The 16,707-nt window shown below is 36.0% G+C and overlaps 1 protein-coding gene across 1 annotated transcript; it reads left to right on the top strand.

Annotated features, from left to right (window-relative positions):
- The first annotated feature begins 2,450 nt into the window (after positions 1–2,450).
- LOC100243197 (uncharacterized) lies at positions 2,451–16,668 on the top strand. The gene is made up of 11 exons (XM_002280805.5): positions 2,451–2,922; positions 3,209–3,523; positions 3,613–3,721; positions 3,811–3,904; positions 11,791–11,878; positions 11,981–12,064; positions 14,070–14,166; positions 14,260–14,347; positions 14,577–14,682; positions 14,770–14,862; positions 15,958–16,668. Exons 1-11 carry the CDS (start codon positions 2,746–2,748, stop codon positions 16,369–16,371), a joined length of 1,665 nt encoding a protein of 554 aa, XP_002280841.1. The 5' UTR covers positions 2,451–2,745; the 3' UTR covers positions 16,372–16,668.
- Positions 16,669–16,707: the final 39 nt, after the last annotated feature.

Here is a 16,707-nt window from a genome sequence, read left to right as displayed (position 1 = left end):
ATTTGTAGAGTATTTGATAAATAAATAAAAATATAAAAAATATTTTAAGAACTGAGAAAATAAAGACCAAACTTAAATAAGAAAAACACCCAAGATGGGGTGAATTAGGTTTTTCAAAATCTTTTTCAACACAACAAATTCAAGCACAATAGAAACAAAAATAAAGAGGTAGAGTTAGAAAAAGCAGACTCAGATTTTATAGTGGTTTGACATTTCCTTACCTACGTCCATTCTCCCCAATCTCCTAACCAAGTGAAGATTCCACTAACTTAAAACTTCATCCAAGCTTCCAATCTCCTTTACACTTGGATTCCGGCTCAAATGGTCTCTTACACAATCTCTTCAATATTCAACTCTCTTGAAGACTTTAACACTCAATTTTTACAAGAATAAATCCCTCAACCTAGCTCAATGATGGCACAAATACAAATCAAAGTTAGGATGAAAATCAAAGGTGCACTAAAGGATATGCAAGTGTAGATTTAATGCACCAAGAAAGAAATGAGAGTTTTTAAGGCAAAAACAAGTGGGTAGACAATTGAATGCAAGTGTTCTCTATATCATAAATGAAATGAAACTCTCAATTTATAGGTTTCTAACCTCGTGAGCTAAGAAAAACAAAAAGCAGTCTCAACCCCAGCTCAACCGGTTCATTAGCTATTAGAGTATTTAATGTTTTGGCAAGTTATCGTTACCTCGACCAAACCTCGACTGGAGGTCGACCAGGAAGGAGGGTGCCTCGGCCGGGAAAGGAAAGCTACTAGATGAGAAAGAGTGTTTTTAACACTCCACGACCGAACCTCGATCGGACAAGGGAAACCGGTCGACCGGTTCCCTGGCCGGTACCTCGACTAGTTTAGCCTTTTGGCCCCAAAAACTTATATTTTTCAGTTCTTTTCTTTTTTAACACTTAGGCAAGGTATTTAGGTAAATTAATATGCCAATTTTAAAACATTTTGCATAAGTTACATTTGATAAAACTCAGGCTTTAAATGAAATTGTAACTTTAAAGAATAAACTGAGTTTTCAAATATGCATGAAATAATATGTAAAACTTAAGTACACCCACGCATTCATCTTACATTTGTTTCCTATGATTAAAAGTCTTTCAAATGTCTCGATCTTGTATTCATTAGGTCATTTGATGAATTTCTAAATTAATACATGAGATTCTTTACAATTTAAACCAATTAGTAACTTAACCATGATTTGTTACCATCAAAACCTGATTAGGAGAACCTTTAGGATAACAAGAACTTTTATCTTATATATGTATCTTCAATGCCTATATGAACAATAAATAGAAAAAACCCATCTAAATTTCTAAAATAAAATTTTACCCTTAAAAATAAATAAAATTATTCTCAAAAACTATTTTTTTATAACTTTCAAAACATTTTTCAAACATACTTTATTTTCCAAAACCGACATACTTTATGTTATTTGACATGCAAAACTTTTTATCAGTCTCATGGATTTGATTTCTTGGATTGATGAATCTTTTGAATCACGTGAACAAAGGAGATAATATATTTCATTGTAGTTAGAAGTACTCAACTCCATGGATTGAAGTCCCTCCAAATTTAAGGAAAAATGTCATAATTTGGTGTCAATTGACATTAAGGTTATGTTTGGTTACCATAAAATTTGAAGGAAAATACAAGGAAAAGAAAATAAAAAGGAAAAGTGAAAAAAAAAATCAAATTAATAAATTATTTTTATTTATTTCTTTAAACTCATTTTACTTATCTCCATTATATAAAAATTAAATATTTTTAAAATATATAAATTTTTTATTATTTTTTTATTTAGTATTTTTCATGGTGAAACCAAATATAAGAAAACAATTTTTCTTACCACTTTTTTTTTTCTTTCCTTAATACTTTTCAAAAACCAAACATAACTTATAAGAGTTTTAGAATTCAAAAACAGTATTAGTCAACCCAAAAAGGGACCAAAAAATTGTAAAATATCATATTATTAAGTCAACCATTATAAATATAGATTTTATATATTTTGTTATAATTCAAATATAAAATATGTAAATTAGGGGTTGTTATGATATACTTTTGTTTTCTATTTTTAAAAATAAAAATAATAATGATTGATATATAAACTATAAGAAGTCTTAACGACTTGCTTGAGGATAATGGTTTTTAAAGTTTACAACTTTTCTGTATTCAACACTAATATTTAATATTAAAATTATTTATTTAAAAAGGGGAAAAGGGCATGAGCCCTGTCATCAAAGTTGAAACCCAAATCTCTCGCCATATGTTGACTTGAGGCCCAGCTTGTAGTAAAGGCAGTGGGGTCCGGCCCAAGAAAAAGTTTTGGGCCGTGATGGTCCACATTGAGATGAACGAAGCCCATATGCGATATACCACAGAATATCCTGATCATCAATAACCCCGACAACAAAGATTGAAGATAGCGAGGGTACACGATAGATGATGGGGCGAGATGCAGCTTATCATAATTGTTGAAGAAAGTCCCAAAGTAAACGAGCACTCTTTTAAACTTGAATAAATCTCAACGCAGCAGTGCCCCCCATTTTCTTCTGTCATTCTTCCCACACTCATTTCGCTCTTCGCCCACCGTCCCTTCCCTCCACTCCGCCCGCAGTCCGGTAATTCTCTGAATCGAATCCTAATCGTGAAGCCACTGAAGAGGGCAGGAAAATTTGACGGAGAGGGGCCATATTGGTCATGATCACATGCTTCTCGGCGCACAGTAGGTAGCACCATGATCAACACAACCAACGGCATGATGTCACCGTCTTCCTCCTCAGCGACTAACAACGCGCAATCTCCTGGTCTCAAGACCTACTTCAAAACCCCAGAAGGCCGTTACAAGCTTCACTATGAGAAGACCCATCCTGCTGGTCTTCTTCACTACGGCCATGGTAAAACCGTTACTCAGGTACTGTTTTTTAGGGTTTTTTTCAATACCCTTTTCTTTTCTGCTGCGTTTGGTTCCTGAGAAAAGGGGTGACTGGAAATGGAAATAAGTGGAAATCTTGACTATTGGATTTTTTTTTTCATTGTTTGGGACCCCGGAATACGAAATCGTTACTCAAGGGAGCGTAATACAAGAAATACGGATTCGAAATCTTGTTTTGTTTTCTTTCCTAAGCGGCCAAACGGGGTGTTTTTTGATCAATCTTTGGAATCACGGTTGAAGTATTTTGGGTAATTTTCGTGATCAGGTAACCCTAGCGCATCTCAAGGATAAGCCGGTGTCAGCATCCCCGCCGGCTCCACCTTCTAGCTATAGCACTGGCGGTGGAGTGAGATCAGCGGCAGCCAGATTCTTAGGCGGCAGCAATGGGAGCCGAGCCCTTAGTTTTGTCGGAGGGAATGGTGGCAGTAAGAGTGTCAGTGGAAATGGTAGGATAGGGTCAATTGGGGTTTCTAGTTTGAGTAATCCGACAGGTACTTCCAATTTTGATGGGAAAGGGACTTACTTGATTTTCAATGTTGGGGATGCAATATTTATCTGTGATTTGAATACGCAAGATAAGGTAATTTGATGTTTTCTGGCTGCGGTTTTAATCAATAATTCATGTCTTGCGTTGGAATTGGATTTTGAGAGGTTTGTTTTTTAATGTAGGATCCCATAAAGTCTATACATTTTAGTAATTCGAATCCTGTTTGTCATGCATTTGACCCGGATGCTAAGGATGGACATGATTTGCTTATTGGGTTGAATTCTGGAGATGGTAAAAAATTTCACTTGATTTTGAATCAAATTTTTGTTTTTGGAAGTTTACACTCCATGAATTGACTCGTTGTCTTTGTGTTTTTATAGTCTACTCAGTGTCATTGAGGCAGCAATTACTAGATCTTGGGAAGAAGCTTGTTGGGGCCCAGCATTATAACAAAGATGGTTGTGTTAATAGCAGGCAAGGCCTGAACTTGATTATCACCTTAACACTTTTTTATAAATGGATAATTGTTGATTGTGCTCTTGTGAGTTGGTAATTTTGAATTGTCTGTAATGTGCTCTGCTGACAAGTATATCTATTGGATATGGGCCCTATGGCACTTTCAAGTCCTTAGTCCTTACAGTTGTATTGATCTGACAAGTACTTGAGTTTTGTTGAGCTTGCTTAATCAATTTTGTTAATTTTTTTAATGTTCAATTCTTCACTTATACAGCTTTTTGACAAGGAATCACTAGTATTGAGAAAGCATAATTCTCCCCATGTTAAGACACTTTTGGGGAATTACTTGCAAATAACCAGTTATTCACAAATATTTAAGTAAAAATAATTTTTTTAAAAGATTGAACGACTATAGTTCTCTTTTCTATTTCTTAATGCTCTTTTTTAAACAAAATATCCTTTTGTAGCTTAGGTCTCTAATATTATAACAAAATACTCTCTATATGTATGTCGTCATTTTTCAAAGGCAATATTATCTTAAAATGTTGAGGATGAAGAATGATCATCAAGGATACATTCGGAGCAAGATATAAGTACATCTATCCTTAAAATTTGGATAGATAAACTGAAGGTATATTCATTGTACAAGAGAGGCAAAACTCAGGGTATTTTTAGATATATGAAGAGACTTGAAGTGTTTATGTCTAATTAATGGGCTATTCAAGTAATTTAGCTAATTGGATGTGAAGAAAGTTGAATTATATTCATGCGAATATATGCAGCTTTATGAAACCATTCTAGGAAATTATCAAATCAGTTTAGCCACTCTTCTAGGAATTTACAGCCTACATATCAGCCTGTATATTTACAATAATAATACAAGTAGGAAAGAACTATAATAAGAGATAAAATCCCCTAAAATAGGAACGACTTTCAACACCCCTCTTGAAGCTGACTCGAAAATATTTTTCATTCTCAGCTTGCCTGGAACAAACTGAAATGTAAAACTCGACGACCCTTTTTTGAGAAAATCTGCAAGTTGATCCTTTGAAGCAACATATGGAATACGAATCTCTTTGCTCTCTAATTTTTCCTTGATGAAATGTTGATCTATTTCCACTCATTTAGTTCAATTATGATGGATTTCTATGGGCAATGCATATGGCTAACTTGTCACGATATAACTTCATAGAACCTTCTAGTTCCATTCCTAGATTAGAGAGCATCATCCCTATCCAAAGTAGCTCACAAATACCTTTAGCCATTGATTTGAATTCAACTTCGGCACTTGATATGACTAACACCTATTGTTCCTTACATCTCCATGTGACAAGATTCCATGTGAATCTCCTTGTCCAAATCTGCATCCAAAAAAAAAAAAAAAAACATTTTTTTTACATCAAATTAATGCAAGGTACAATTTAGATTATTAGCTAGAGAAATTAAATGTGAAGATTCAATTACAACTTATAGGCTTTTTCCTTCTAGGTAAATCTACTATCTCCCAAGTTTTATTCTTCTTTAAGGATCTCATTTCTTCCAACATATCTTCCTTCCAATTCAAATTGCTAAGGGCCTCTTTGACACTTTTTGGAATTTCTATGGTGGAGAATTGAGGGATAAAAGAATTAAGAGCGGGAGATAATTTATGATTTGACAGAAAATTGGATAAGGTATTTAGTACGTGTTTTTTTTTGTTTTCCCAAGTGTAATAGGAAGAAATTGAAAGCACTTGAGTCAATTCAAGTGGAATCAACATTACTTGGTTCTAGTTCCAATGGTTGAGCGTGCATAGGCTCCATGATAAGCTTTTTCTTCCTTGAGTAGACCTTGAGTGAAGGTGGCTTATCTTAGGCTTTATATGGCAAGTCCACCTTTGGAATAATAGGCTCAGATTTGGTTTCTGAACTGGGAGATGAAATGGGAGATTCTTGTATGGGTGATGACTTGGAGGAAATCAGAATATGGATTTGGTAGAGACTCTATTAATACAGGCAGAATATATTGAGTATCCTTAATTTTCAACGAAATTGGCATCCATGGTGACATAAATCCTTTTTGTAAGAGGATGATGGCATTTGTACTCTTTCTATTTAGGTGAGTAGCCAAGGAAAGCACACTTAAGAGCTCTAGGATCAAGTTTTGTTTATGCTGGCAATAAATATGAATAAAAGCGACACACTCGAACACTTGAGGAGGAAGATTCTAAAAGTTTCTAAATGAAGGGAATAAGTGACTCAAAAATTCCAATGGAGTTTAAAAATCAAGAACTCTAGAGAGTAACCTATTTATTAAATGAGTGGTTGTAAAAATAGCTTCCCTTGATAAAAAATTCCAATGTGGTTTGAAAATTGAGAACTCTAGAGAGTAACCTATTTATTAAATGAGTGGTTATCAAAATATCTTCCCCCCAGTATGTTTTTGGGACTTTCATTTGGAAAAGTAGAGTTCTAGCAACCTCAAGTATACATATTTGTTTTTCCTCTCAATGACCCCTTTTTTTTATGGAGTATCAATACATGAAGATTCTTGAACAATCCATTCTTTTTGGCAATAAGAAATCAACTAATTATTCAAATATTTCATTCCATTATCTAAACGAAGAATGTGGACTTTTGTTCTAAACTGATTGCAAATCATCTTATGAAAAATAGGCAAGATTTTATTAGCCTCAAATTTGTGTTTGAGTGGATAAATCCTTGTCACCCTCGTACAATCATCAATAAATGACATAAACTATCTTGCACCAGAGATATTAGGAGTTCTATATTTTTCCCATATATCAGTATGAATGAGACTAAAAGGCACCAACGATCTTTCATTTATTGATTAGAAAGTAGTTCCATGATGTTTAATCATTTTACAAACCTCATGATGAAAGTGCATTTTATTGAAATCAAAAGAGGGAGGAAAGGGGAAGGGGTGCTCTTTTAAACCATGCTTCCTTTGCAGAGGTATTGAACAGAGGTAAGAGGAAGATGGGTGAGGCAATGCAGATTGAGAGCAAGATAGAGGAGGTTTGAGCAACTTGGTGTCTCTCAAGAAGTGTTTGGTGGGGAGGTGGGATGTTCTTTCAAGTCGTTTTCCAGATTCAGACTCGTTGAAATCTTAAGCTCAACATTCTTAGGGTTTAAAAGGTGAATTACATTTGTGTTTGTTGGGAGACCCTCTCATTTTATTTGAGTTTGAAGATGCTTTTGAAGCTGAAAAGGTTTTGCTTTTGGGGCCTATTATGTTCGAGGGAAGAAAACTGCAGCTGGAATGGTGGAGGCTAGATGTTGGTTGCTTCAAAGAAGGTGCTTGCATCAATGAAGTGTGGGTAAGGGTGTTGGGTTTACTGGTGCATTTGCGGGGAAAAGATTACTTCAAGAGACTACGAGATGCCTATAGAGGTTTTGTTAAAGTGGATGTGGAGATAGAGGAGAGGTGTCACCTGAAATGGGCTAGATTACTCATAAAATCTTCTGGGAGGAAGGGCTAAGCCAATTGCTTATGGTGGACAGGGAAGGACGTTTTTGTCTTCCAATTATGGTGGGAAGTATCGCCATGGTTGTCGAGGGTGGTCTCTAAGGAGAGTTCCAACTTTCCAAAAGTCAGGGATGAAAGGGAGGGAAGTACAAACGCAGTAGGGAGTGTGAAGTAGAACAAAGGGAAATGAGCTGATGAAGTTTTAGAAGTGGTAGGTGTAGAGCAAGGCCTCTCAATGCAAGCAACGAGGAAGGCAACTTTTTCAAACAAAGCCAAAAGCTCTATTTGTGAGAATCTTGGGTCCTCTTATGGGCTAGTGGGTCCTTGGCCTTTAGAAATCAAAGTTGCAGGTGAAGGGAGCCCATGCAACTCCTTGGGCCAACCCATTGTGGATGCCTTTAGCCTATATGGAGGAAGCCTAGCTAGGCAAGCCATGTTTGGGTTGTGTCTTTTATTCCTTTCAGAGGGCCAACCCAAAGGTTTGTCCTCTAGTCTGTTTAATGAGAGTTTGAGACCACCAATTGGTGGAGATCGAGCATTTTGATGATCCCCTTCTAAAGAAGACGACTTAGGGACAATCAGAGTGGGTCTTGGTAGTTGATGAAGCCCTTTTCACAAAAGCAACAGGTTTTGAAGGTAGGCTTCCATCCCCCTTTCTCCTCCTCACTCTCTAGTTGGTTTGCTCATTCTCAACAGTTGGATCGCTCATTTTCAGCCACTGAGGATGATGCTCCAAGATGAAAGGATGTTGGATCTTACAAGGAGTGTAGCAAAGGGTCTCATGGATTAGGAGTTGGTGGTCAAGGTTAATGGGTTGGAGAATCCCAAGGCCATCAAGGCTGGTAGCGGTTCGACAGGGGAGGAGCTTATTTATGAAAAAATTACTTGTAAGTTTGCCAAGTTCAATAACATTTTGGGGATACTAGTGGTGGGTTTTGAAAATGAAATTAACTCTTTTCCAAGGAAAATGGAGGCAAGAAAAGGGTGTAGGGTGAAGATCCCAGGGGGAAAGAGGAAAACGTTTTCGTCTTCCAATGTTGAGAGGGAAATCCAAAAACTAGAATGTTTGGTTAATTACAATAGCTCTCCTCTCTTGGTGAGGGGGAAAAAGGGGTTTCCGGGGGGGAGGGGGGATGGTGTTTAAGCCTTCTTACCGCGAGGACGCTTTTTCTTTCTTAGCTTGGTTGAGGGTTTTTGTTTGCAAAAGTGTTCAAGGGTGTTTTTTTTTCTTTCTCAATCTTTAGGGTGTAGTGATTTAGTTGTTGTTAGGGTTGTTTGTATTTGCTCTCCTTTTCTTTCTTTGCTTGCCTTTTGGCCATAATTGTATACTTTGTGTGTACTTTGTTGCGCCATTTTGTAGGCACTTTTAATATATTTTCTTAATTTACTTTTCAAAAAAAAATAAAAAAAAATCCTTGACCAGAGACATAACACCCATTATGGTCAGCTGTAGAAACTTTTTTATTTCCTGCACAAAATATATAGTTGGAGAAAAAATGGGAAGGTCCAGTCATGTGGTTTGTGGCTCCTGAATCAGTGATCTAGGGGTGAGAATAACAATCTAAAAATAAAATTAAGCTTTTAGAAATGTCACCTTGTTGAACATAGGAGCACATAGATGTGGGAGTGCTTATTTGGTCTAGTAAGGCCTTTAAATTTTTCCAGTTGTTCATTCTGCAAACTCTTTTTTGGATAAATAAAGCATGATATATTAAAAATAAAAGACACATGCAAAGTGCCTGAAAGTACATGGGACATTCATCCTGCAAACTCTTAACTGCGTGTAGAAGTTTCTTCCTTCTTTTACTCCATTGTAAAAACCCAATTTTGTATATGACCGCTTCTGTCATTTTCCACCATTTTTCTTGATGGAAAAGGGCTTTCCATGAAACTTCCAACAGGTTTCTCATGTGTGTCAAGGTTTGTTGCAAAAATCATATCACCTTGTGTCCTTTTAATTTGATCTCCTTCCTTCTTGCTTCTCAGCTGCAGAATAGTTATTGGATTTGTGAATTATGGGAGCTGAATTCTCCATTGATGGTTTTTCTAATATCAGAATCCGATGACTCTTTTCTGTATACACTAGGGCAAATACCTCCTTCAATGAGGGGAAAGGTTCTTTGCCTAGAACTTGAACCCTTTCTTGATCTGGTCCAGGTTTTAAACCAGCTAGGAAGGCAAAAACCCTGTCATGTTCAATCATCTTTTTGCAGTTGTACAACATCAGCAGCAGATTCCATTGTGAATTGTTGATAGTGGTCCAATTCTAGTCATAATCCTTCCAACATATTGTAATACTCTGTCACAGATAACAACGTTTACTTCATAGTGTAATGCTGATTCTTCAAGTCATAAACTTGAGCCTTTATCTCCACCTTGGAATATGAACGAGTCACAACATCTCATATCTCCTTAGCCATTAAAAGGAAGAGAAGTGGTTTGCTGATTTCAGGTTGCATGGAATGGAGCAGCCAAGACATGATTATGGAATTTTCAGCTTTCCATGCCTTAAACTTAGGATCATCTCCCCTGACAAATAGCCCATCTTCCTCATGCTTTTGGTGAATAACTTGGCAAATTGCGACCATTTAAGAAAATTGTGGCCATTGAGTTTTCAGGTTGTCATTTGTGAACTAGAGTGGTGTTTATAGGTTGGGTAGTTGTTAAGGCCGTGACTGTGGTTTAGCAAGAAGATGACTCGGCATTATTATGAACAAGGTGATGAACAACAATGAGGGCTGTAGAACAGGATGTTTGGAGATTAACACCATAGGTTGATGTAGGAAAATTTTCTAGATAACAAAATCCTGAAATCTGAGAGAGCTACTAGGCAATTGAGACCAAGTTTTCAAAGGGAAAATATAATTAAGACAAAGCAAGGAGAAGAAAAGGTACAGCAATAGGGTGATGTAGGCCACCAAATTCCGGAAAATAATAGACCAGAAAAAACAAATCTAGAGCAGAACTCTAACCCACTCTGATACTATATAAAGAAATTTGAATTTCATGCATACTAATATTGGGATAACAGCAGGGATACATACACACACTCACATATATATATGTCTCTCTATGAAACTATTCTAAGAAACTATCAAATCAGCCTAGCTACTATTCTAGGAGAAATTATAACCTAAATATCAGCCTCCATGTTACAACAATAATACTATTAGAAAAGTACTATAATAGAAAACTAAAATCCCTTGAAATAATGAACGACTTTCAACATTAAGTACTCTTTTCAATAAGAATTAAATTATGATTCTCAGAAGGCTTGGCAATCTGCAGTTGATTGAGGTGTATCTCTTATAGATAAGAGGTGTGCCCTTGAGGCCTAACTCAGGTGGTAAAGGGGTGGGAGGGTTCGTGGGGGTACCAGGTTCAAGTCCCAGTGGGGACAAAAATTTGCCTATCAAAAAAAATAAATAAATAAAACAAAAAAAAAATGAAAAACATAAGACAAAAGAAAAAGATAAGAGGTGTAGTTGTAAAAAGAAGATGGATGGAAAACTATCTCTGATGAAGCAAGTTGTTTCTATTTTGTTTCTTATATTCTATGGACAGTGTTGGCATGTAATTTTCTGTTTCTGATTCTCATTTCCTTTGTAACAAAAATTGGAAGACAGTAGGCACAGAATCCCACCAATAGTAAATTCATATTGCTGTGGCAAGTTTGAATGAGTGTGTTCCTGCTTTTCAGACCTTCCCTGATGAAGTCCTCCCAGTTTGCAGATAGGCAAAGCAGCCAAACCACTGACTTTGGCATGACTATGTTGTGATTGCTGCAAGTCAAATTGGCCTTCTCTAATCAGGTTGTGGCTTGTGGACCTATGCACTTCAAAGAGGAAAGACATAAAGGCCCAAGCTGCTGGCTCAGTGAACCTTTAGCCATCTTTATGTCTAAATTAGCCCTTGCTTGGTTCTGGTGATTTGCGCTGCTACCCTAGTTCGACCTCAACTCATGCTATTCCTCCAATTTTCCCTTAGCATTTATGTTGAACTTTGCAGATATTAAGTTACTCATTTTGTATGGGATTGAAAATTAATTATCTTAAATAATGAAGAATTCTCTCCAGATACTTGGAATGATAATCTTTAGGTATTCTAGATCTACTGGGAACAAGCTAAAGGATAGGCATCTGAAAGCTTACTCTAACTGTATTAAAACTTAAGTCTTAGCTCCAAACTTGGTTAGAACTTTGAAGTGTTGATAAAGTTATCCTGTGCCTTCTCACAATAAATAAATAAATACCTTCATTAATCCCCTTTGGAAAAAGAAAAACCATTCATATAACTTATAAATGACAGCTCGTATATCCTGTGTAGGTCTTATTTTTCTGAATAAGGACTTTCAGATGCATTCAGTTCCATGCAAGTAGAAGTTTAATATTTAGTTAGTAGGTTTAACCAAGTAAACTACTTCTTGTTTTTAATAGCCGTTGTACTAGCATTGCATGGGTCCCTGATGGTGATGGTGCTTTCGTTGTTGCTCATGCTGATGGAAATTTGTACGTGTATGAGAAGGCAAGCCTCAAATACAGTAGAAATATTGTTCATTTCAGCTGTTTAACATTCTTATTCCATTATTCTATAAACTGACTGGAGTGTGTAATCAATTTTTTCTAGAGCAAAGAAGGTGCAGGTGATTCATCATTTCCTGTTATCAAGGATCAAACTCAATTTTCTGTTGCACATGCGCGTTATAGTAAGGTACAAGTGTTGATTTTTAATTTTTCATCAAACCATTTTATATGTGCTTTTGTTATATGTAATAATGCAAACTTGTTTCTTTCTTTGAATATGGTACTTGGAATTCTGAACAATCAAAAGCAATTATGGATAATCAATGTTTGCGGGAATATGCTGGCATCGTTGATTAATAATACTGTCAAAAAAATGATAGTGTAAACTGAAGAATCAGCAATGCATTAAGTAGCATAGCTTTTCATTTATTCCCCCAAAAAATGTAGTTCTTCTTGAGATTGGCTTCTAGAAAGTTCTCTGTGAATGATATGGGGAGAAAACAGTTGGAAGTGTTTTTTCGTTTCAAGAGTCATTCATCCAGATCTTCTTATCATGAATAGACACCTAGATTTTTGCTGTAAAATTCAGACGTTGCACTTAATTTGTTGGGAGAATTGCTTATGATCAAGCTTTTTGACAAAGTAAGAATTTATTGAAGAGAAAATATCAAAGGCTTCGTATGAGCATTCAATAGGGAATTTTGTGTGTTACTGCAATTGGGTGCATGTGTGTTGCACACAGAATCAAGCAATTAGTCTCTCTTTTCAACTTCAGATGAAGTATAAATAACATATTAATGGCTGAATTTTCAAATCTATGAAAATAGTAGTCCTCTAGCTATTGTCTCATATCAAAGTTTACTTTCCTCTATATCAACAATGTAGATTCTAAGATGCACTCCTTTGAAAACTTTTGTTAATATATTTATTGTTCTACATTATTTTTATCTATGCTTATCCAAGTTTGCATACATATTTGTTTAGATTCTTCGTACAAGTTTCAAGCCTTTGGACCTCCTGAAGAAAAATGCTTGCATCCAAATCCATTCCAACTGTGCTTCCTCTTTGTTTCTATGGCTAGAATTCAATATAATCCTATTCCTATATATATTCTTGGTTTTTTAAAATCATTAAAGGGTACTTGTACTCTTGTACTCTTTTTTTTCACTTTTAATGCATTCTTCTTACTTATCAAAAAAAGGAAAAAAATTAAGGGCACTTCACTTGTTTAAAAGTGGCTAATGGTATAATCAATATAGATGCCTGTACTTCACTTCTACTATTGTATTATATTCCATTAGTCGAGGGACCAGCTATATTGTGCTCACCCTCAAATTAGCCTGAGGAGGGGAGACTGGAGAGTATGCCCATGAATCACTTTTCATAAACTTGGTCATACTAGTTGCTAGTGCTTGAATCTTTAGAGTGTTTTACCAAGGTTTTAGCTTGTGTAAATTTGTATGGCTGAGCAGTCTTGGCTTATTGAATGAAACAACGTGATCGCTCAAAAAGATGATTCTCTGTTTGGGAGGTTTACGTGTACAGAAGACTAATAATATCTATATCTACTTGTTACAAACTTGGTCTTGGAGTTCATGAAATACATAAAAGAGGGGGGCAAACATGGTGGAGGAGTTCAGGGGACATTTCCACTTTACCTAGTGTTTTTTCCTTTGTTCTTGTCACTTTCTTTTTTTCTTTTCTATTATTTTTCCTTCTTTGCACATTGGTTTGTCTCAAGCATGAGTTGTCCTTTTCCTTTGTATTTCATTCCCCTTTCTAGTAAAATCTTCTGTTTCTTATGAAACGAAAAAATGAAAAGAAAATAAAAAGTAAACTACAAAAAGCATGAACATGTCTCATTACATTATAGGGTTTAAGATAAGTTTTAGTAATTAAAAAATAGTTTAAAGGTTCAATTAAATTTTTTGCTTCAGTTTTTTAGCATTGGTTTTAGTTCTTACAAGGTTAATATGTAGAGGCAACTTGTAGAGAAAAGGGATTGACATGCTAGAGTACACTTTTTTTTTCTTTTGGTTATTTACCGGCTTGATTGGGCTGATTTGGCTGACATTGAATTTTATTCCGTTCCTCCTTTAACTTTTAGAGATGCCATATGTAGAAGGAAAAGTACTACGCCTTTAGAATTTCCACCTGTCCTATCTTTGCTTACATATTGTCATTTGATGCAGAGTAACCCAATTGCCAGATGGCATATTTGCCCAGGTTCAATTAATGGTGTTACTTTCTCAACTGATGGAGCCTATATTGCAACAGTCGGAAGAGATGGTATTTCTTGATTTTGCATTTTGGGGTTGTCCTGCTTTTTTGGTTTGTACATGTAAATAGCATTGATTAACTGAGATCAATTGCTGAATGCAGGTTATCTGAGAGTGTTTGACTTCTCAAGAGAACAACTTATATGTGGTGGCAAAAGCTATTATGGTGCTCTATTATGTTGTGCTTGGAGGTGACCAACTTTACCAGTTTTCATTGCATAACAGATCATTTTTTTTCAAAATTGTTTCTTTTTTTTTAATGGATTTTTTAAATTATATATATATATATATATATATATATATATATATATATATATTGTACATGATATCATTTCTTCTAGTTCTTTTTCCTTTTGTAAAATATTATTACTCCCTTTGAAAAGAGAGTGGTATAATAGACAACAAAATGATGCTGAACAGCGTGGATGGAAAATATATTTTGACTGGAGGTGAGGATGATCTAGTTCAAGTTTGGAGTATGGAAGATCGGAAGGTTGTGGCATGGGGTGAGGGACACAACTCTTGGGTAAGTGTTCTATCAAATGTCTGCTTGTCATAATTTCATAGACATGATTATAACCTTCATGATTATCTTTTAATGGATGTCTGCCAGGTCAGTGGAGTGGCTTTTGATCCATTTTGGTCACCGCCAAATTCAGATGGCACGGGGGAAAATATTGTGTATCGTTTTGGTTCTGTTGGTCAGGTATGCAAAAAACATCTGTATGGTCATGGATTATCATCAATATCATGGATGACAAATTTCATCAGCGATGGATATCTTTTCTTAGTGATCTCCTTATATCATCAAATTACTGAAGACATAAATTACTTGAGTTGTGCTTTTGGTTATGCACCTTTTAATGATATTCTTTTTTATGCCTGTCCAAAAAAAAAAATACTGATTGAGCTGCTAATTTTCATTTATTGTGCAAACTTAGATTTGACTTTCTAAAAATCATTTGTCATGGACAACTGGCAACCAGAACAATGCATTACCAATGTGGCACTTTTGAGAGATAACACAGTTGCCTTCAACTGTTTAACCTAGTTTGCATCTTGCTGAATGCCTTGATGATTTCTGCTTGCAAAATCATGATAACGAAATGGACATTTGTGGTGAATATTGGAAACTAACTGGGTTGGAATCAGATTTCTAAACTGGGTCTGACCTGGGAGGAAGAAAGAATTGCTGTAATTGGAGTATCCCTGTGCAATGGTGTGCTTAAAGGAGAGTAGAAATCCATAGATGTCCCAACTCAAAACCAGTTCAGGTGGAGCAAAAAAATACTCCATTAAACCAAGCACTTAAATATAGATATTATTTTTAAGCCAGTTCCAGTGTTCTCAACCAACGTTTGAAGTTTGGACCCATTTACACCTTGCCAGATATGCATTTATGACATTATGTACATGCCTACCTGAGAAGAAACAAATCAATAAATAAATTATGGCATTGCATACATCTGTTGTCCTTGATCAGTTTGGATTTTCTGGGGTTTACTTCATTGATTTATTTCTTTGTATCTGAGAGGTTTGTATCAGTTTCCATTTTTAGGTTATCTCAAGATGTTGGTGTTAGAGATGCATGTTGAATTCCATTTTGTGTTTGACCAGTTCATATCTAATGCTGTGATATCTCAAGATTCCCACTATTATGTTATGCATGACCAGTATTGGATTTGTATAATATTCATATTTATCAATTTAAAAAAAATCGTATTTATACATTTTGTTGTTCTGCTCCACATGTCTTCATGTCCATGTTGAACCATTGTGCAACTTGTCTTTCTGTGAGCAGGACACACAGTTACTTCTATGGGACCTGGAAATGGATGAGATTGTAGTGCCACTTCGCAGATGTCCTGGTGGGTCCCCAACTTTCAGTACCGGAAGCCAATCATCCCATTGGGACAATGCATGCCCAGTGGGTACTCTGCAACCGGCCCCAAGTATCCGAGATGTTCCGAAGCTATCCCCACTTGTTGCTCATCGTGTTCATACCGATCCCCTGTCCGGCTTGATGTTTACTCAGGAATCTGTCCTTACAGCCTGCCGAGAGGGGCACATAAAGATTTGGACGAGACCTGGGGTTGCTGAAATCCAGTCAAGCAACTCTGAAGCCCTTTTAAGTACCAGTTCAAAGGACAAACAATTATTATTATCCGGAAAAGTTGGTGGTAATGGTTACAAACAAAACAATCATCAGGTATGAGGTGAAGCCAGTCTTTTTTCATGGGGTTGTAACTTCCATTTGGTAGATGGACATTCATCTCCTCATCTGGCTGGTTTCTTCAGGACCAGCTGTGTGTAGTTGTAATTTGATTGCAGATGATCTTAACCAACAAGATTCCATTTGTATATTTGGGGATAAAAATGCCTTTTGGCAGGACATAGAGACTGGAGGAATAGAGAACCCTCCTTGTAAGTACAAAACGGCCATGGCTAGGATACATATCTATTGACCGTCGATCAACAGGAATAATTGAAGTTGCTTTTTTGAATTCTTTTACATGTGAGCCTTGGGGATGCATAGTAGAAGTTACCATGG

Source organism: Vitis vinifera, chromosome 8 (genome assembly GCF_030704535.1).
Source record: "Vitis vinifera cultivar Pinot Noir 40024 chromosome 8, ASM3070453v1".
Classification (NCBI taxonomy): domain Eukaryota; kingdom Viridiplantae; phylum Streptophyta; class Magnoliopsida; order Vitales; family Vitaceae; genus Vitis; species Vitis vinifera.
This window is presented reverse-complemented; position numbering and strand designations above follow the sequence as displayed.

What these genes read in the sequence shown, in the direction of transcription:
- LOC100243197 (XM_002280805.5), top strand. Translation starts at nt 2,746, where the DNA reads ATGATCAACACAACCAACGGCATGATGTCACCGTCTTCCTCCTCAGCG. An exon ending in ATGGTAAAACCGTTACTCAG is followed by an intron (nt 2,923 to 3,208) that starts GTACTGTTTTTT and finishes TTTCGTGATCAG; the next exon opens with GTAACCCTAGCGCATCTCAA. An exon ending in CACATGCGCGTTATAGTAAG is followed by an intron (nt 12,065 to 14,069) that starts GTACAAGTGTTG and finishes CATTTGATGCAG; the next exon opens with AGTAACCCAATTGCCAGATG.